The sequence below is a fragment of the Hyperolius riggenbachi genome, chromosome 9 (genome assembly GCF_040937935.1).
Source record: "Hyperolius riggenbachi isolate aHypRig1 chromosome 9, aHypRig1.pri, whole genome shotgun sequence".
Classification (NCBI taxonomy): Eukaryota; Metazoa; Chordata; class Amphibia; order Anura; family Hyperoliidae; genus Hyperolius; species Hyperolius riggenbachi.
The window spans coordinates 174,549,930-174,572,444 of record NC_090654.1 but is presented as its reverse complement, the minus strand read 5'-3'; the positions used below and the strand labels follow the sequence as shown (position 1 = coordinate 174,572,444).

At 43.1% G+C, this 22,515-nt stretch overlaps 1 protein-coding gene across 1 annotated transcript in view; it reads left to right on the top strand.

The window, feature by feature from the left end:
* The first annotated feature begins 447 nt into the window (after nucleotides 1–447).
* The window catches only part of IL17RD (interleukin 17 receptor D), a 148,763-nt gene continuing 126,695 nt past the window's right edge, over nucleotides 448–22,515 (top strand). The window contains exon 1 of the mRNA XM_068251740.1: nucleotides 448–582. Within this exon, the coding sequence (XP_068107841.1) occupies nucleotides 460–582 (123 nt within the window). The 5' untranslated portion in view covers nucleotides 448–459. The remainder of the gene's footprint in view (nucleotides 583–22,515) is intronic.

Below are 22,515 nucleotides of genomic sequence, written 5' to 3'. Positions count from 1 at the left end.
TTTACACTGTTGTGAAGAGCATTCAGCAAGACAAGACATGTACAGCAAAAAATAAAATTTATTTTTAGAGCTTCTACTATCCTTAAAAATTAAAATCTCTCATGCTACAGGCCAATTACTTAAAACATCTCATTTTATACCAGTAATCACAGACCATAGATGTTGTGAAGCAGCTATTTATTTTCTGCTTTGTATGCTATGATGGGATTTGAAGCATGTGTTAATGGGGGTGTCACCAAAGCAAAGCAGGTGGGACAGGAGAACTGTACATTGCACAGGGCAACCCATACAGATGGGAAGTCTCACTCACACCATCTGTCAGGATCTTTCTTCAGCTGGCTGCTGTGCAGTGAGCTGCTGAACTCCCACACTTTGGTCCAGCAGAGGGCGGAGCTGAGTGAAGTGCTGGTGTGCATGCTCAGTGCGGAGTCCAGGCAAGTCTCTCACAGGCTACGGACCATGGCTCCGTGTCTGCGATTTCTCATCCCGCTGATAGCCCTGAATGTGTTCGTAATTCCCGGTCCAGGGTGCGGAGCTACCGGCGGACTCCGGAGAGGACCAGCGGACTCGTGTGCTCCGAAGGTGAGTGTCCCTTTCGCTGATCAGAAGTTTTAGAACTCGAGTGAAAACTTTGCAGAAAGTTGTGTCCGGACATGCAACTTCCACTGACTACCTGATGCTGGATCTGATCACCTCCTGTATTCCGGTCATCAGCAGCTATGGCATTCAGCACTGTTTAGCAACATTGTTTCAAGAAACAGCTCTCTTGGTAGTGATGGTGTTTATGAAGTAGCCGATGTTGGTGGTACCATCATTTCAGGTACTCCGATGCGAACATATTTTCTTGTTTTTGATTGTGATTGACTGGTACACCACACCATGCGAATCTATGATTTCTGACAGGTCCAATCAGTTTTCTGATCGATTGTAAATTGATTGATCGATTGTAAATCAATTGATCGATTGTAAAATGGATTGGAAACTGAATCTGATATGTCAGAAATTACGATTCATCAATCTGATGGGAAATTGCATGGTGTGTACCAGGCATTAAGGTGGCTATTAACAATATGATTCTTCAGACTATTGATCTGACTCCGATCAGAAGTGATAGTTTTGGGCCCACCAATGAAAAGAAAGTTGCTATCTAGTTTTATCAGATATATATAGAATTGATCTATTTTTTTGATCCATTAAACTGATCGAATTGGATAGCAGCTTTACATCTATTAGTGGACCGGAAGGATTGTGTCCGATAGATATATTACAATCACATTGATTGGAGAATCTATTGTCCGATGAATCGTATGGCTAATGGCCTTCTTTATAGTTTTATTTGGTTTATGAATGCTGTCCAAACATCCTCAATACTTATTTGGGGTATCGTAGTTTATATACTATTTACCGATGTAATCTCAAACTTTGTATAGTGAACTGAGTGCAAAAAAGTGCTCCTGGAGCGCATTATAACCTAGAATACTGTACATATACTGTCTGTAAAGAATTTTAGGTGCTAGTCTACTTTAGAGGACCCAGCAGGAATTCTCAAAGGGAAATTCAGCTAACGTGATTGGGTAGAAAGCAGCCTCGTTAAATTCTAGGTTTTTGATAGGTTGTAGTAAACGACACCTTCACTATTTGGCCAATCACAATGCTTTGTGCTGTAGAGGGTGCTGTAATAGAACTGTTCCCTATGAGGTTTCCTGCTGGTTCCCCTAAAGTAGACTAGCGCCGAATTTTGGACAATTATGATAAAACTGATTACTGTAATTATGTTCAATTAGTAAGTGTTATAAGTGTGTATACTTTCTATATGTTATATGGCGCACATACTTGTAAGGTGTATGTTGGAATTCACCCCTTGTGGTTTTTTGTTTTTTTTACTCATTATTTACCATTGTTTATAAGTGGATTGTGTAGGTAAACCCTCATACTACATGGAGGTGGTAAAATAGGTCAGTTATTGGCCAATCATAATTGAAAGTGTGTACCAGACTTTAAAACAAGAAGTCTGGTGGTTTGGGGTAACTTTATTTTTGCTTTATTTTTCTTTGTACTCGGCTTGATCAAACTGCTTTTTGCAAATGTCGGGGGAAACACACCCCCAATTCTGATTGCTAATTTTACCACTTCCATGTAGTATGAGAGCTTCAACTACCCAATCTGTTCAGAGTATTCAAAATCTGTTGGCCTGCATGCTATGTGGAGGTGATAGAATTGGTCAGTGATTGGCCAATTAACATTGGATGTGTGTATGCACCCTAAGCGATAGTGATTTTAATGGGCATCACTTTTATTGGCAATATGCAGAGTGACAGGATTGATCAGTTTCTCTTTCTCTCGGTGTATCATTCATTATATATCTTAAATGGAAGTATTGTGTATTTATGACAAGTGTACAGTTTATCTCCTTTTGCAGTTCTTTGCTTGGCATATTTTACATGCTGTGCTATCTACATTAACAACAGGTATCACCTGATTTAAGTGACAGTATACAGATTCCAGTGCCCCATGGGAACCATTTTTTTACCACTTTAGTTATATAGCTGATCCCAATTGGATACAGAACTTTGCACATTTACTATTTATTGTTACTGGGATTCAAATTAAACTTCTCCAAATATTACAATCATTAAAGAAAACAGAACTGTTGCATCCCCTTAGTTCTCAGTACGGTGCATTTACTGCTTGACCATCAATGATGGCTTGTAGTCTTCTGCAATAATTGTAGGTGATGGGCTTCATTTTTCAGAGGGTAAAGCTGCCCATTATTCTTGGCAGTAATCCTCCAGTTCCTGTAAATTGCAATAACTGCACCTGTTAAGGGGGCCATACACTAGGTGACCAAACAACCACTCGACCTTCCAATTCGATTATTATAGTAGAATTGGATGAAAATTGGTGCTGCCAAGTGCATGCCCGACCGACAAAGCGACCAATTTCGGGACAGAAATTGGCCGCACAGTCGATCGTGCATGTTGGAAAATGTTGGGCCGAGGTTGGTTGGTCGGGTGCGCTGCGGTATGGCGGCCGCATTGCGAACAAGCGATGAGCCCATGAAACCACCGCTGCAATGTATAAATGTATGTAGTGTAGTGCATTTATACATTACCTGTTCGGTGTCAGCCTCCACGCAGTTTCCATCCATCTCGCCGGGTTCCGCATACACGCCGGCGGCGCTATGTCTGAGGCCACGAAGGAGCATAGCGGCTGACGTCAGACGCTATGCACCGCTAGTGTGTATGCGGCTTACCCGGCAAAATGTACGGATGGACCCGGCGAGCTGCTACAGGACAGGTAATGTATAAATGCACTACACAACGTACATTTATACGTCTTGGGGGACGCAGTTGCTCAGCCGATTCCCTGATGATTTCATGCTGAAATCAGAAGGGAATCGGCCTGTAGTGTATGGGCAGATTTGATTAGAGACAAATTTATCTCTGATCAGATTCGAATAGAGATAAATCTGTCTCTTGGTCGAATCTGCCCATATTCGTTCTAATGTATGGGCACCTTTTAGATCTCCCAATGTGACTCAATTATATTAATTTCAAGAAACTGTGATAGTCACTCAAGAACCTTTGCTTATTTCTGCTGCAGTTAATGATGGGTCCATTTTGCCTTGTGTTTGGGATTGTTGTCATGTTGGAAAGTCCAAGTGAGTCCCATGCACAGGTTTTCCAAGCAGATGTGTGCAAATTGTCTTCTGGTATTCACTGAGAACATGCTGTAATCATTTTGCCGTCAACTCTGACCAGATTCAATGGTTGGTTGGGTTTTCTTTTGGCAACTTGACCATGCAGTTGCAAGTGCCTCATTATGGTGCATCTTGAAACCTCCACACCACTTTCCTGTAGCAAAGCCTGGATGTCAGCTGAAGTCACTTGTGGACTTTTCATTGTATCCCAAACAATTCTCCTGGCAGTTTTAGGTAACATTTATGTTGGTCTACCTGATCATAGCTTGCTGTCAACAGATCCCCTCAATTTCCACTTCTTTATGATGCCGATTGGCAGTTTCATCTCTTTGGATATCTTTATATTGCGTTTACCTGTTTTATAAAGTTAAACAACCTTCTGCACTGTGGCTGAAATGTACAGAAGACTGTCAAGAGCCCAAAATCTGAATGACATTTTATACACTACTGTAATTACAAGCAAACAAGTCACCGGTGTCGAAAATTACCCTTAATATCCTATTAACCTGGGTGTCTAAATTTGTGTGTATGTTATCAGACAAAAACTTCAAGGGTATGTAAACCTTTGGTCAAGGCTGTTTGGGTGCTTCCACTTGTCTTTCTTATGTTAAAATAACACAATTATGGGTACTTATCTGTTAGCCGGGCGCATCCGGCAGGTGGCGCTAGTTACTATTCCCCCTCCAGGCCGACATGGATAGTAGGGAAAGATGTAACTCTGGTGGAGTTTTGTCGCCACCTAGAGGATGCGCCCGGCTAACGGATAAGTACCCAATTATGTGATAATAAATGTCTCATCCCATCCACTAGCGATGGATGAAAGAATATTTTGGTCAATCATGGTATGATCCAAAGGCTTCCCATGTCCTCCTCCCACAATGCTTCTGGCCGGGGCCCTCTCACTCTCTGCTGACACGCTTCCCCTCTGGTGTACAACTGCTGCTATATTGTGCATGTGTGAATGCAGGCCGCGCCTGATCAGTAAGTGCAAAGCTATTCTTGCATGGAGGAAAAAGCCTTGCACGAGCTTCTTCGTGCTCCGCGCAGGTGTAAACTGTTCTCTCGAATGCAACAAGTTTTTTTTTTTTTTTTTTTTTTTTTTTGTCAGATATGTTTAAAGGGACCCTTTGCAGGATCCAAATTCCTCTGGACTATCTAGGTATTTTCCCCAACTGAGGTAAGTATATAACTTTTTTTTTTTTCCAGTTACAGGTTCTCTTTAAAGGACAACTGAAGCAAGAGGGATATGGTGGCTGCCATATTTACTTTCTTTTAAACAATACCAGTTGCCTGTCTACCTTGCTGATCTATTTGGCTGCAGTAGTGTCTGAATCACACCAGAAACAAGCATGCAGCTAACCTTGTCAGATCCACAAAATGTTAGAAACGCCTTATCTGCATATGCTTATTCAGGGTCTATTGCTAAAAGTATTAGACAGAATCAGCAAGGTAGCCAGGCAACTAGTGTTGCCTAAAAGGAAATAAATATGGTAGCCTCCATATTGCTCTCGTTTCAGCTTTGTACAGAATAACATTATTTTGGCAGCTTTCATGTCCAGGGAAAATGAGTGGGTCACTGTCAGTAAGCTAGACAGATACAGTAGTCCAGTTTTGGGACACGTGTAAAGGTGGTCATACGCTCATCGATTTCCCTGTTCGATTCCTGGCAGATTTGATCACTGTGGTAATGTCTGTCCGAAAATGTATGCCATGTACCAACATATCCAATCAAAATTGTGAACAATTTTGACTGAAAAGTTACAGGATCAGATCCACCAGGATGGATCTTTGGATCTGCAGATGAATGTCTGTTAAACAAGGTGTGTATGAGATCTGCAGATATCATAGACTATAAATGCATTTTGCGGGAACTGATCTTTTGCAGATACTGATCTTTTGAATGTGTACAGCATCTTTGTGTGCAGGATCTTGCAATGATTTTTATCTGATGGGGAGTTCTGCTCAGTAGAATAGACTGTGTAGATATGGCTCTCATACTACATGGAAGGGGTTTAAATTGGTCTGTGATCTTTCAGGCTGCTTACACACTTAAGGTCCGTACGCACGCCTGACTGGAGGCAACGACGGGTCCGTCGTCACCTCCCGCTGGGTGGGCGTTCCAACGACAGTCCGGCGTGTGTACGCACTGTCGGCGGACTGATACGGCTGTTTGTGAGCGATCCGCCGGGCGGATCGCTCAGAAACAGCCGTATCAGTCTGCACTCTGCAGACAGACTGTACACACGCCGGACTGTCGCTGGAACGCCCACCCAGCGGGAGGTGACGACGGACCCGTCGTTGCCTCCAGTCCGGCGTGTGTACGGACCTTAAGACGTTACCGGCGCACGTTAGTGCAGCCTGTAACGCTCCCCCAAAGCACAGCAATGTAACACAAGTGGGCTGTTCACACAGCCCACGTTGCGTTACATGTAACGCTGCACGTTCTGCCGAAAGTGCAGCATACCATAGCTTTACAGTGGCTTAAGCCGCGTTAGACTGTTTGCACATGCTCAGTCATGTTGGGGAGGAGCGGAGAGCGGCCAGGCACATGGCTAATTAATATTCACTGCACGTTGTGACGTGCAGTGTTTACTTCCTGGTGCGGCTGCTCTGTGTGGCGATTGACCGGCGGGATCACGTGATGCCGCATGCGTCCAAGAGTACGCATCATGGACGCCAGAGTGAGCTGCACAACGCGGCTCACTCTGACGTCCACATCGAAGAGCACCAGGCCTTGCGTTAGGTGCACGTTATGCGACCTTAACGTAGCACATAACGCAACGTCTTGGTGTGTAACTAGCCTCATTGTCCAAAGACTTTTATCTGATGTGTGTACCCACCTTTAGTCAGGTGAGAAAGTTGCATTGCGATAGTCCTCCACACTCAATGCTGGGGATACGCTGTGTAAGTGTATATGTGTGTGTGTATCTATCTATCTATCTATCTATATCATTTACTTTTTTTTTTTTTTTTAACTGAATAGGCTGTAGACACTATGAGCGCTTTCTGAGTGTTTTTCTGAGCGTTTTTTATTTTTTAAAAACTCTCAAATTGGTTTGCATTAAAATTGCGGTAAAATTGCTATGGTTATTTGTTGAAAAATCATGATTGCTGCAATTTTACAGCGATTGTAATGCAAATCGATGATAGCATTTTTAAAAAAACGCTCAGAAGACTTTGATGGTCAGAAGAGCACTCAGAAAGCACTCACAGCCTAACAGTAGACTGGGGCTATGATAAGGTGACATAGGCAAGGGATCATCCATTGAATATTGCTTTTCTGATCCACTGACCCGACATGGCTGTACTGATCAAGTATTCTAACTCCACATGACATTCTTATAAGGGAATAACATGGGAGGCTACAGATTGTCTCACTTTAGGTTTCCATTAAAGCAGACTTTTGAAAACTGCTTTCATCACTTTAATGCATCAGGAAAGTCAGAGCATGTGACCTGTGTATGGGTCAGTGATTTAGATAGTCAGAGTATCACTATGATGGCCAGGCTTCTAGTATTTGTACAAAGAAAGGTGAGCAATGAAAGTCTCCTCCCCTTTTTTTTTTTTTTTAAATTATTTTCTATTAGCTGTATTGTTGTAAAAGACATAATTTGGAAGAACACAGCTAGTGGTATACCCTTTCTTGGCAGTGATGTGGCTTTGGGTGTCTTGTTACCTGTTACAGGAAGTTCTGTGCATGGCTGAGGTGTTAGGTCTTGATGCATCCATCCATCTCTCCTCACCATACACCTGGACAGGAGGTGGATGAGAAGGGGGGCTTAATAGACCCTTTCCCAGGAGATTAGCATTTCCTCTGTGTGCTCATTGTACCCTGGGGCATTAGAGGGAGGAGGGACACATATCTTGTAGCTGGAGAGTGTGAAGAAGTCATTTGGAGAAGCCTTTTCATCACTCCACACCAGTGCTTTAGTAGTAGATTCCTAGTAGATGGGGTCACCCACAGGGTGTTCAGGATGAATGGAAAGGGCAGGTCAGTCATGTAGAGAGGATCCTGTATTGGATAAGGCTCTGTTATTGGCATGCTCTGTTAGATGAAGAGCTTCCTAGTCAGTTTGCACTGCATCATATCACCTCGTCACGTCACTGACCTTTATAAGAAATTGCTAGGTCCCTAGTTGTTGTGCTAATTTGATTGCTGGCGGCCAAAAGGTAAATTTGGTGCATAGACCGCAGCGTTAATTGCGGCTATAGCAGCGCCCATGGAGTACGGCGTCCGATAATTAGCAGTAATGGGAGGCGCATGTATCTGTGGAGCCGGTGTTTAGCAGCGCAGGAGGTAGGTTAGTGTTAGGCATCAATAGAGGGGAGAGTTAGTGGAAAACAGGTTTAGGCAAAAGTGAAATTTCTGTATAAATTACTGATATTCTACTATCGAAATTAACCACTGCCCAATAGTAGAATTTCGGTAACTTTACCAATATTCTACCAGCAGCATTCCCTGGAGCCCCAAATTGGCACAGCACCCTTTTTTGAATTTATGCACTGTGCTCATCCTCTGCTTTCATTGCTGAGTACTGGTTCACTCCTCTTAAATTGCTTGCTTTTCCAAGAATTGGAAGTAGACCTGCGTTATTTTTTTCAGACAATGCATGAGTTTCTCACAAAAGCCTGTGGTGGAAACGCATCTGCTTCAGACTCGAACCGGACACAAAACACCAATGGAGTGAACCGAACCAGCCATTTATGATCCAGCTCAATATGAACCAAGCCTAAATCGGGCTCACTGGGGCATGTTTACTAAACTGGCAGGGCCATTTTCCACTAGCAATCGCAATCACAAATCACAACGCCAGCGATTGTGATTTTTCATTAATTCTGTTATGCGATAGCGATTGCGATTTTTAATTTGCATTTCATTATCACTGTAAAAATCGCTCCAGAAAGCGATTGCGATTTCCTAAATTGAATCACTATAGTGGAAAATACTTCTCGTGATTACTATGATAAAGTAACAACCCTAGCGATTTAAAAATCACTATCGATTTGCGATTCAGCTGTCTAGTGAAAAAGGCCCTAAGCAGAATAATGTGCGTATAGTCTTACCACACAATGAGTAGAGCGTAATGCATTGCATGTAATGTATTGCATTCTTCTCTAACCATCATGCAGTAAGACTTTACACACATTATTCTGCTTACTGCAGTTTAGTGAATATATCCCCTTGTAACGTCCTAGTTCCATGCAAACGCTTTATGTGGCATCCGTGGCAAGGGAATTTTGTGGTGAAGCTTTAGATTGCTTGCAGACACCAAAATTCTGTGTTTTGTTTGCTGATATATGGAGTTTTGGTAATTCAAAAATCACTTATTTACTGGGTGATGTACACTTAAAACTCCCTCCTTATGCTGTGGTGTTGCAGTTAGATATGTCCCAGTATGCAGAGGGCAAGATTGCCATATTTTGACAGTCATGCCATGTTCACACTTGCCTCTAGAGTTTGTCAGAAGTTCTTTGAAGTTAATAATGCATCTTATGTCCCGCACGCCCTTTGAAATCTCCCGTCCGTGTACAATATCTTTGTGAGGCTGGTGCCTTTTGAAGTGTGTCGTTATAATTATACTAATAATACCACCCCTTTCAGGGCTGCTGCGATGCATAGAAAGATCTTGTTTTGTGTCACATTCTTGTGTGTGGTGTCCCATTTCTAAAAGCAGTCTTTTGCTACTGGTGCTTACTGGGGCTATCATCTCAGCATCTTTGCTGCTTCCTCAGCCCAGACTTGCTTGACCTGTTTCCTTGTGCAGGCTGTCCATCTTTTACACTATCAAGGTCTGAATAGGCTTCCCATGCTATTAGATGACTGATGGCCTCTGTAACATATTGTTTGCTCTGGGGTTGGGCCGCCTTTGAAGTCATGCCTATAGGAAGCGGAGCCACTGTTTGTTCTATTAAAATTCCTTTTCATTTCCTCCCCTTAAACCACAGGCCACTTCCCCCTGTCATTCAGCACACTGCAGGGACACAGCCTGATTGAAATGCATCACATCCCAGCTCTGTGAGCAGAGGCATAATTCCTACTTCATTATTATTAGCAAATTCCTGAGCATCGCTCCGAACGCTTATTTCCATTTTATGCATTTTATGGTAATTTGAAAAAAAAAAAAAAAAAAAAAGATTTAGTAAAAGGCATTTGAGGTCAGTTTTCACATTGTATTTCCAGAGCGAAGTATTTTCCATTGCTGTAACAATAAAAGGGAGGTATAAAAACCAGGGACTTATGTGGCTAATAGCTGTGTGTGTGTGTGTGTGTGTGTGTGTGTGTGTGTGTGTGTGTGTGTGTGTGTGTGTGTGTGTGTGTGTGTGTGTGTGTGTGTGTGTGTGTGTGTCTGTCCTGTATGTTGTTGAGGATGAATATGCATCATATGCTGGCCATACATAATATATTTTTAAGATATTAGACATTAGATTTAACATAATTGGTGCTCACAAAAAGGCTTGGAATATAAAAAGGCACTTCCTGTACAGGCATTTGACACTCGGACAGTTTAGCAGTAAAGCTACCAATCCATTGCTAGCTAATGCACTCCAAATAAAGTGATGTGCAGATGTTTGCCAAGAGTGGCAGTCGTTTTCAGTTCACAAACACCGCACATAGCGTTTTTTAGATGGTTCTGTTGGTAACCCGCCATACAGAGGAATGCTGAGCAAATGCTATACTCACATCTACAAACACATAAAATGTTAGCTGCTGGATAGTGTAATTAAGGGCTCTACCTTTGACACAGGAGACCTGGGTTCGAATCTTAGCACCTATTCAATAAGGAGCCCTTGGGCAAGACTCCCTAATACTGCTACTGCCTGTAGCGTGTGCACTTGTGGCTGCAGCTCTGGCGCTTTGAGTCCGCCCAGAGAAAAGTGCAATATAAATGTTGTTTGTTTTGTCTTAAAGTAAAATTGCTACCACGCAAACGCCAAATTTTGTTAGACAGTTTGCAGTGTGGCTTTTTACATTTTGGTGTGGTAAGGGGACAAAAGACAGGGAATAACATTTGTAGATGAGTTTTCTCAGTTAGTCAGGTTTCAAATAATCAAAATGAAAAGGGCAGCAGGGTGACTTAAAGGATAGTACTCACCTTGCAGCACTGGGTCCCGGCTGTTTTGAATCCCAGTTAGGGCACTCTGCACAGTTTGTATGTTCCCTCCATGTCTGTGTGGGCTTTCTCCGGGCACTCCAGTTTGTTCCCACATCCCAAAAACATAGATGAGTTAATTGTCTTCCCCCTAAAAAAAAAAAAAAAAATTGTCCCTAGACTAAAATGCTTATGTCTGTAAGGTAGGGATGGTATGGAGGGACAGTTAGTGACATGACTATGTACTCCGTAAAGCAATATGGAATATGTTGGCATTATATAAATGCTAAATAATAATAAAAAGAGAACTGGTAACCTTTTAGGTGTACTTTTAAGCATAGGCTGAACTTTATAAATATCAAGGTGGTGTCTGGAGAAGGTAAAATCTTACCATCTGCTCTGTGTTAGAAATTGGCAATTAAAGTTCCCGGAGTTGGAGTCAGATGATTTTGTACAAAATCCACAGCCCTGGTAAGTATTAGACTAAGGAGTCGGAGTCGATGGTATCATGAACTTCGGAGTCGGAATATTTTTGTACCGACTCCACAGCCCTGTGCCATACAGTGAAAAATTGTGGAAAAATCGCTTTGCAAAACGCTAGTTATTTTGGTAGCGTCTTGCGATGCTCAGTGTGAATGGGGCCTGAGTTTGTTGCTGGACTACTCTAACTGGCAGCAGTGTATATCTGGCTAGATCAAGCCCTGTGCTGAAGCTGAATCCCAGTTCCTGCAGCGTGGAGAAAGCTGTTAGCATTTTTTTTTATAGTGCAGAGAATTTTCACATCTGGAAAGGGACTTACTTGTAGGATTTTGCAGATAAGGCAAAATGAGAAAAGGAGGCCCAGGGATGGATCTGGTGTAAGCAGCTCTAACATTGAAAGTTCAGTTCACACAAGCTGAAAATCAAAAAGCTCAAACACTGAATAACATAATGCCTCCAAATGTCTATCTTAAAGCAAACTTGAGTTTTTATTAAGTTTTATTTTTTAACCCTTTTATCCCCTGCCAAGAGTAGTAGCTAGTGGCTAAGTTGTTGTTGTAATCCACATTCTGTCCACCTGACATCCACCTATCTCATGTGTCCTGAGCCTGCAGAATGGGTACAGCCTGCTGAGCGTTTTTTTACAGGCCCATGAAGGTTACTTATTTTATTTTTTTCATTTATTTGGTAAATATTTTATTTTGTAAGGAATGTGGGCTACAGACACTATTCCTGTTTTCACAGTTGCATGGAAGCAGCAATTGCACTGCTTCCTTACAGCCAATTGTATTACCTCTGGTCACTAGACAGTAGCATCCAGTAGGATGGCTGCTTACCTTGTCACTGTGCCTGTGCAAAGGAGACCATGTGGAGAATATTTTACTTGGGAGCTTTTGGGCACAGAGCTACCGTCATTGCTGCCCATGTTGTGGGGCTGGACATTATGGTAGTTGCTGACTTTGGATCTGGGCGTGAGGGGTTATGGTAATGGCTGACTCTGATTCTGGAAAGAAGGGCATTGTAATGGCTTATGCTGATTCCAAATGGAAGATGCAAGAAAGGCCAGGTTAATGGCTGATGCTGATTTTGGGTGGGTTAGCGAGTGCATGGTAATGACTGACACTGATTCTATGCGAGGGGTTTGTTATGATTGGAGATGATTCTGTGTGGGAGGCTTCATGGCTTATTCTAGGTGGGGGTCATGGGTTTTGACACTGGTTAATAAGCATTCTGGATGGAAGTAGGAAGGTTTATGCTTAATTAAGCTGACAGTTTCTTTGGAAGGGGGGGGGGGGGGGTTTAGTTTAGGGTTGGAGTAGCTTAATTTATGTCATGCTGGCACTTATTCTGGGTGGGGGTGTAATGGAGCTTCTGTGATAGTGTGGGGTTTATGATGGCTGCAGTTTTTATGGAAAGGATGATGATGGCACATTATTTGATATGTTCATTCATTCAGTGGGATTCATAATATCTGTGCTTTGTTTGCGACATGTTATCTGTGCTTGTTACATGTGGACATGGTTTCTGCTCTTATTTTGTAGGAGACATGACCTCTTCATTTCCTGTGTAAGGGGCATGATCTCTACACTTGTTTGTAGGGGACCTTACATCTGTATTTGTTGCTCGAGGGACATATCTGTACTTGCTATGTGAAGAGCATAATATCTGCTGCTCTGCAAGGGGCATTTGCAATGTGAGGCACATATTATCTGTATATGCTATGCAAAAGACATGAATAATATGTTTTGTTGGGGACATGACTGTTGCACTTGTTCTGTGGTGGACATAAAATCTGCTCTTGGCATGCGAGGGATGTGATGGGTGCACATTTTATACGGTGCATGCTTTACTTACTGTAGGCCTTGCTTTATTAGATTCAATATACAAGGCATAGTTTTACATAGGCACGTCAAAAAGTTGTTTTTAATTTGTCTGTTGCATGCATGGTGAAGCCCCCAGCTGGCTCAAGAACAGTAAACCAGTCCTTTTTGTTTGTGGGCCCATGGCCTAGCTAGTCATTCCATTTTGTTTTAATGGGAGCAGTTGACATGCAGCTGACATAACATTCTCCTTATCTATGACCATCCACATTACTGCTTCTGTTCTGCTGGTTGCCTTCAGAACACTCTTGTGTCCAGTGGGGCTTCACTTCCTCATGTACCACACCCCACCTGCAGGCTTGTATTGGAATTACACCTAGAACTTCCTTTAGCCCCTTATTTGAATTTTTTTTTTTTTAATACAATAACATTTCTATAGCGCTTTTCTCCCATAGGACTCAAAGCACTTAGGCTCTCTGATTCAGTAATTGGTAGTAGGATGAAGTATTCACACAACAAAAGTTATATTTCTGCAAATGCCAAACTGAACAGGTGGGTTTTCAGTCTGGATTTAAACATGTCCAGGGATGGAGCTGTCCTGATCTGTTGAGGTAAGGAGTTCCAAAACGTAGGGGCAGCATGACAGAAGGCTCTGGGACCAAAAGTTTCCAAATGGACTCTGGGTATGACTAGATTATTAGAACCTGTGGATCTGAGAATGCGGGGATTGCTACGCAGCTGCAACATATATCTCATGTATTCAGGACCTAGCTTATTCAGGGATTTAAATGTCCTTAAACCCCACATTTTCAGATTAGCATGCAACTACGGTAGCCTAGGACATTTCAGTCTCAGCCTCTGAACAAGTTCTGCTCTTTCACAGAAACTCAACAGCCCTGAATGAAAACCTTATGTATTTACCCACCTCCTTTATTTATTTTTTTCCCCTATTCCTTTAGATTGTAAGCATTCAAATCCAGGGCTTTTCCCTTTTATGTCTTTTCTCACCACTACTAGAATATATATAGGTAGGCACATAGCTGTACAATAGACTTTTTTCATGTGAAAACATCAGTTCAAAATATAATACTGTTCTTAATTTACATAAATCAACATGATTGTTTTGCTGATTTGCTTGGTTTTTGTTTTGGATTTAGTTGGTTTCTAATGCTGGGAATACACGATGTGTTTTTGCGTTCGTTTGTGCCGTCGTTTTCGCTTTCGATCGATTCTACTCTCGATTCACTGCTCGATTCTCCTCTTGATTCCTTATCTTTTCTTATCAATTACATTCACTTGAATGAGGAGAATCGAAACGAAAGTAGAATCGACCAGATCCAACAGGTTGGAATTTATCTATCGAACCCATCTATCTAAAGTAAAAACTTAACGTGTATTCCCAGCATAAAGGCTTATACACATGCTTGACTTGAGTTGTCTGAGGCGGCCGGTAACGACTGATAATCGGGCGTGTGTACAGTGTTTCTTAAGACATCTAGACCTGTACCCTTGGACTCCAATAAAATACAAATATTTTCTTTTCAGTACCCAATGCAATGACTATTCATGAAAGCTCAGACTTTCACAGGAATTGTTTGGGAAGTGCTGCTAAGTACTGGTGTATACATTTTAGTAGCAACTTCTTTGTTTACTGTTAGCAAAATACTTTCAAAGTTTACTGACGCCAAAACTGACTGACTGAGCCATGAGGAGAGGGGAAATTCCCCTCACACTTGATCAGTTAACTCTATGTGTAACTCTCTGTGTGACAGAGAGAACAGCTGCAGCTTCTGTGTCCTGTGTTTCTGACTGACCTGTCTGAAGAGAGCAGAGGCAATGTAACTAATTGTCACAGCTTTTCATATTGTTTTTGCTTTCAGAGTTTGATATGTTTGATATTTGCTTTCTGTACTGTAATATGCAACTCTGGCTGTGCATTGAAGCAGACACCCCTTCTGCAATTGATTTGTCCCAATATAGCTAATTCCTACCCTTAATAAATTACAGCTTTTGCCACTGATATTTAACATGAAAAGTAGGAAAATGTTTACACAGCTACTTAGACATTAATTGTACATTGTCATTTTAGAACACTTGGGTATCGATAGTATTCCTTTAAAGAGTAACTGTCAGGCTGCAAAAGCTAATTTAAACCTCTATTCTCCTGTGTTAAACAGTTTAGAAGGAAGTCAAAAAGGCAATACTGAAGTTAAAAATCTCTTACTTTTGATGTGTGCTGAACAGCAAAGCTGTTATTCCCAAGCTCTTAAAAGGACGAGAGGCCGCATAACATACTGCAAAGCATTCTGGGGCTACTTCTCCCCACCTTGGGTCCTCCCCTCGGCTGCTAGTGAGAAGTTACAGGCTCATGTTACAGCAGCTTGTAATGCAGTCCAGCTCACAGCACTGAAAAATCACAGGGCAGAGTATACTACATGAGTCCGCTATTGTTCCTAGCCACATGGCTAATTAATATTCACTGCACAGTAGTGTTGTCCATTACAATCTTTTTTGTGAGTGGAATCATCAGGAAGCAGGGAGGACATGACGACACAATTGGCTTCATAGGAGACAGACAAACATGGAACCTGCCATGAGCTGTCAGGAGCATCATTCTCTGCAAATACTATATAAAAATTCTGTGAAATCCAAACGTGGACAGTGAAATGCATATGTAATGTAAGTGGAGCCAATATTTAGCTACTGATAAAGCTCCACTTTAAGCAAACAAGTCATTCTGCAATTGTGTTGCCATGCCCCACTACTACGTGTGCTGGTTTATCTAGTTTTTGATCATCAGACCCCAAATTACATCTCACTCCGATCTGTGACGACTCGGAGGGGTAATAGTATTTTACGTCGTCGGGGATATGGGCGGCAGCAGGATGAGCCCTCCATTTGTCTCTCAGGGCAGTGTATATCTTGACCTATCTAACTTCTGCATCTTAGCTTGGGCTGGATGCTAAAGTCTGGTCAACTTTGGCTTCACACTGGTTGGCTGTCACCCTTTGGCATCATACTTGCCTACCCACTATGACAGATGGCCCACTGCTTACCAGCACAACAGCAGAAAAGGGATGTGTGCACTGACAAAGATTCGTACTACACTTGAAATCCAGTTCATAAACCAGAAACCTTTCTGCTGCTGTACATTTCTGCCGCTGTGTGTAATGAGCCATTAGTTAGCTCAGCAAGCTAGTCTCTTCAGAAGGGGTCCAGCTTCACAGGTTGTACATGGCAGTTGTAATTTTATACAGTCTTATTAGATACTTAATTCTATGACATGAGTGGTAGTTCTGTAATTTCTTGTACATGAGGTCAGCAGATAACAAGGACAAACTTAAGAGCTCTTTAAATGCCTACTACAAGGAGAACATGTATTTTATCTGCCTTTCAAAAGATCAAAGCTTCCAGTTTGTACCAAGAACAGCTGCTGCACTGGCCACTAAACTGTACCTCTGCCAAAAGCCTGTTCACTTGTACTGCAGACTAGCATGACAACTGGATTCTGTTCTGCAGCAGAAATGTTGGCATGAGTGCCAGACAGAGGGCTCACATATGTTGTTTGTTATATCTTTTTATTTTTTTTCCGACATGGGTAGGCTTTTTTTTTTTTTTTTCCCCCAGAGAAATGTTAACCTTAAAGAGAACCTGTACTGAGTAAAAATATTTAAAATAAACACATGAGGTAACTTCAAATGAACATTACTTAGTTACCTTGCCATTAGTTCCTCTCAGAAGCTCACCATTTTCTTCTGACAATAATCCCTTCCAGTTCAGACAATATTTTGTCAGATCTAAAATATATCAGTTGCTGTCAGTAAAATATCAGTTGCTGTCAGTTATAGCTTGAGAGGAAAACTGATGTACCAGGTAATGTCCATGTTTCCCTATGGCTCAAGTGGGCCATGTTACAGTTCAACTGTGTGCTGACCAGAAAGCCGTTATGGGTAATGGCCATTTTCAAAATGGAGGACGGAAAATTCCCTTGATCACAGTGAACAAACAGGACACGGGAAAGGTGAAAGACGCTGAGGAGTAGACTACATGGAAGGTAAGTATGACTTGTGTATGCTTATTTTGACTTTGATTTTCAGTTCAGGTTTTCTTTAAGTACACCTGTCACGAGGGAAATATGGAATATGTAATTACTGGCTACTTTCTGAAGAATTGTAGTTGCCCGCTGATCCTTAGTCTCTTATGGATTTATTTTTTTTAATCTCTTATCTGAAAATAATATATAGATATGTTATTCTGATTTTACTCTTCTTCATACTTGCTCCAGGTTAGGGACCTTCAAAGCATTGTAGACAGTATTAGCATTACTGCTTGGTAAACTATCATTTTCAGGAGGTGTTTAGAAACAGTTGTCAGTGTTTCTCTAAGGCCTGGTTCACACATACATCTGTAAGTTTATGGTCCGGTCCAGTACTGTCCTGTCAGTGTTCTGTCTGTTTTACCTGACTGAGCTGGAAATGTACACTTTATACGTGTGGACACACCCATAGAAAACTGACAGGACTGGACAGGACATTTGTGTGTGAACACAGCCATAGAAATGCATACAAAACTGATACCAACTGTCAAACTGATAGGGTATGACTGGACACCCCTTATTTGTATGAACCAAGCCTTACAGATGTACTTGTTGTATTAGGGCCAAGACCTTACAGGGAATGCTCTACGCCAGCTGGGCAGATTCCATTCCCTCCTTATTGTAATGGCAGTAGATCCACAATGCGCTGAAAATACATACAGCAGTGCGTTGTATGCTGAAACTGATGCGTTGCCATTATATTGTGTGGGTGACAGGTAGTGGGCAGGCACATCACTTTCTCTGTAAACTGGAACTAGGAATATATTCTAGACAATGGGGTTAATGCCGTAAATTGCCTCCATATATTTAATGCCTGTTTTGTCCCATATTTTTTTTTTAGGAATTTCTTCAACTTCACGTTATCTCACAGAGGACCATATGCAATTAACATTTTCACCTGAGTATTCTCCTAGGACAGGGGTGCCCAAAGGACCATATCGCTATTCGATAGTAATAGGGGCCGAACTAGCAAAGTTAAAGAAAACCCGAGGTGGCTTTGACAAATCATATTAGGACACAGAGGCAAGTTGTGTATTTAATGACTAGCCTCTGTGTCCTTTCAGTGTGCCTCGAATTCCCCCCCCCCCTCCCCCCCCGGACTCTGCTGTCCCCCAATAACAAAAGTGCCAGGCTAGCAACACGCAGATTGTTGCTTGCCTGTTATTTACCTCATGCTGCCACTCAGCGCTGCTCCCCACGCCTCCTGTATAGTGTGGCTCCCCGCCTGTGTCCCTTGCGTGTTGTAAACAAGCTCCAAGGAGCTGCAGGTTATGAGTTAGGGAAGTATGAACTGATGTTAGACATTGACTCCGGTAATACCTTTAGGCCGATTTCACACTAGCACCCATCGTTTTCAGTTCTTATGCACTCACTTCCTGTGATGGAATTTTTGCAAGGAAGTGTCCCGAAATAACGTGTTTCTGTGAATGCGTGTCGCAACGTGAACGCCAAAACAGTTTAAGGGCTGGTTCAGACGGACGTTTGGAGGCGTTGCGTTTGCTGGCGTCGCGTTCAGCAGTGTTCGCGTGCGTTTGGATGCGGTCGCGTTTTTTCTTCCCCTAGGGGGACATTAGCCGTCGCGGTTAACCTCCCCTGGAAGCTACATGTAGCTTCCAGGGGCTCCTTGAACGCCAGAGAAAATCGGGACCCAAACGCCGCGTTTGTGTAAACGCGCTTGAAAGCTTGGTACAAACGCTCCCATTCACTTGAATGGGAGCGTTTAACACCAAGCCCTGAACGCTGGCTGTAAACGCTCTGCAAACGTCCGTCTGAACCAGCCCTAACCCTCTGGGCGATACAATTATATCGCCCAAGAGGTGGCGCAGCACTATTTTTTAATTTTTTTTATTTTTTAAATCATGTAGCGAGCCCAGGGCTCGCTACATGATAGCCGCAGCGCAGCGGCATCCCCCCACCCACTCCGATCGCCTTCGGCGATCAGAGTAAGCAGGAAATCCCGTTCAGAACGGGATTTCCTGCTGGGCTTCCCTGGTCGCCATGGCGACGGGGCAGGATGACGTCACCGACGTCATGGACGTCGTGACGTCATAGGGAGTTCCGATCCACCCCTCAGCGCTGCCTGGCACTGATTGGCCAGGCTGCGCAAGGGGTTGGGGAGGGGGGGGCTGCGCGGAACGGCGGGTAGCGGCGGCGAGCGGCGGCGATCGGAAGTTACACGCAGCTAGCAAAGTGCTAGCTGCGTGTAACAAAAAAAAAATTATGCAAATCGGCCCAGCGGGGCCTGAGAAATCCTCCTGCGCGACATACCCCGAGCTCAGCTCGGGATTATCGCTCAGGAGGTTAAAAAACCTGCATCGCCATAGATTTACATGACTTCCAGTCACGGCACATAACCGCGTATGCTGGCCCCTAATGCATTCTTTCCTATGCGTCAAATTGGAGACATCGCACCTCACCACTGCATCGTACCACGCCAGGTATGAAATGCCCCATGGACTTTCATTGGTTTAACGTTATCATGCGGCAAAACAAGGTAATGCAACACGCCAGTATGAAAGGGACCTAAATGTCTTACTGTACATGGCTTATTGCAAGCTTCTGAAACTTTACGTTTCTTCTTCAGGCATTATACAGAACTGCTGAAGATGAAAGCTAAAGATTCGAAAGCTTGCAATAAACCATATACAGTTAGTCGTTAAAGGTATTACCGGAATCAATGCTTGTTGGTTTGATGTCTGCCTTATAGCCATGCTAGTGGCTATTTTTTTTTTGGTACAGAAACAGCCTTATTTACCAATATGCCAACTGGCTGAACTTATTTGTTCATTTGTATGGAGAGGGAAAAGTAGGAGAAGTCTCACGACAGCAAAAGGGAAACCTTATTAATTTGGGAAAATCCAGCACAATTGATTGCTTCTCCCCTCATGCATTGTCGGAAACATAGCAGACAGGTTTAGACTTTTGATTGCTTCACCAGATTTGACAATGATTGATCATTTAATGCCTATACTTGGCTTCATACTTGATTTGATGTAAGACTGACATTCCTGCTTTAGTACACAGCTCATAGACTAAGGTGTACCTGTTTCCACCATCTCCTCACAAAAGGAGACTGGACTGTGGTTTTAAAATGTTAAATGATCATAAGTACATGGATACAACTGTAAATTCACTTAGTTGTGTTTAATTACTATTCCATATTTTCTTGGCCAGAAGAAATGGGAATTTATGTTGTACATTTTATGGGTTTTCACATTTCTATGACAAGCTATAAATTGTAAATCCCTCCCTGGTGTCCCACTGGCCCATGGTATCCCCAAAAGGTTGTTTGTGTTGATTGGTAAAGCAATAAACGCTCTTCAGAGGAGATTGGAATCAGTGATTCAGAGTTCTCCAAATTATGCTTGCATTGGAATGTAACAATGTGTCTCCAAGCTGTGGATGACATTATAGGAAATGTGAAATAATCCCACTTGGGTTACTTGTGCACAATATCTGCCACAGTCTACTGGAGAGGCAAAGTTTTAGCACTTGAAGTATACTCTGGCACAAAAACAACCTAGAATTCATGTGCATTACAATCAGTCCGATCATTGGTATCAGCTTGCCGCTGGGCCGGATTTACCATAAGGCAATGTAGGCACGTGCCTACAGGCGCCTGATAATGAAAAGGCTGTTCACTCCCCTCCTTAAATGCCTGTCTTACCTATCCAGAGCCCCGAGCGGAGTGTAAATGAGTTTGCTCACCCAGGTCTTGACATTCCACTGACCAGATCTCCCTTCAGTAAGGAACACATCTAGCTACTAAATATTAAGGGTATTTCTGGCTATCTTATACTAAGGGGCACCTGTAGTGACCTATGACGGGCAAGGGAAGTAATGGAGAAGTGACAGCTGGGACAGCCATCACACTTGCTGTGTGGTTCAGTGGGTGTTAGTAGCTTCATGGAGGGTAAAGTCTAGGGTGCCTGGACATCTGTTCCTACAGGCTCCTGGCTTGTGGTCCTACTAAGAAACTCAGACAAATGGGAAGCCGCAATACTTTTCCCTACTATTAGAGATGCCCGACCGGTTCCAGGTGAACTTTCGGTGGTTTGCGTTCTTTTGCGGCAGTTCGATTCGCCCCCATAGTGCGCCATTAGGGTCAACTTTGACCCTCTACATCACAGTCAGCAGGCACATTGTAGCCAATTAGGCTACACTCTCTCCTGGAGCCACTCTTCCCCCCACCCACCTTCCCCTTATAAAAGGCAGGCAGCCCGGGCTTTACACTCACTCGTGTGCCTGCATTACTTAGTGAAGGGACAGCTGCTGGCAGACTCTCATAGGGAAAGATTAGTTAGGCTCTTGTAGGCTTGTTAGCTTGCTCCAGGCTGATTGTTATTGCTAAAATAGCACCCCTCAACAGCTAATGTTCTTCTGATGTGTTTTTTTTTTTTTTTGTGTTGCCCACTGACACTATACAGCCCTATCTGTTGCAGCTGGACCTTGGTGATTGTTATTACTGTGCCAGCCAGGCCCTGCCTAACGATCTCTATACTGGGACACCTACCTATGCCAACCTAACTACTGGGGCACCTACTTACCTATACGGGGACACCTACCTATGCCTACCTACCTATACTAGGGCACCTACCTATGCCTACCTACCTATACTGGGTCTCCTACCTATGCCCACCTACCTATACTGGGACACCTACCTATGCCTACCTACCTATACTGGGACTTCTACCTATGCCTAGCTAACTACTGGGGCACCTACCTATGCCTACCTACCTATACTGGGACACCTACCTATGCCTACCTACCTATACTGGGACTCCTACCTATGCCTAGCTAACTGCTGGGGCACCTACCTACCTATACTGCGGCACCTACCTATGCCTACTTACATACAAGAAGATAATAAGGTCGTTGCTTCATTGTGGACAGACCAAATTTGATCAGCTGGACAGTCACTGTTCTATCATTGAGCTACCATAGCCCGGCGACCATATGGGCTTGAAAACCGCTATCGCCACGGTGCGCACCAGTCCACCACGGCCGTCGCTACGCAAACAGCTGTTTGCTGTGCGTTACACAGTGAGTTTGGTGTGTCAGTGTGAAGCAGTACTCTAATTACACTCCCTGATTGATGTATACACATGCAAGATGTTTTAAAGCACTTTAGTCCTGCAATTTAGCATTCAATGTGATTTCTGCCCTTAAAACGCTGCTTTGCGTCAAATCCAGATTTTTCCCCGGGACTTTTGGCGTCTGTCCCACTCCGCCATGCCCCCCTACAGGTGTTAGACCCCTTGAAACATCTTTTCCATCACTTATGTGGCCAGCATAAACGTTTCTAGTTTTCAAAGTTCGCATCCCCTA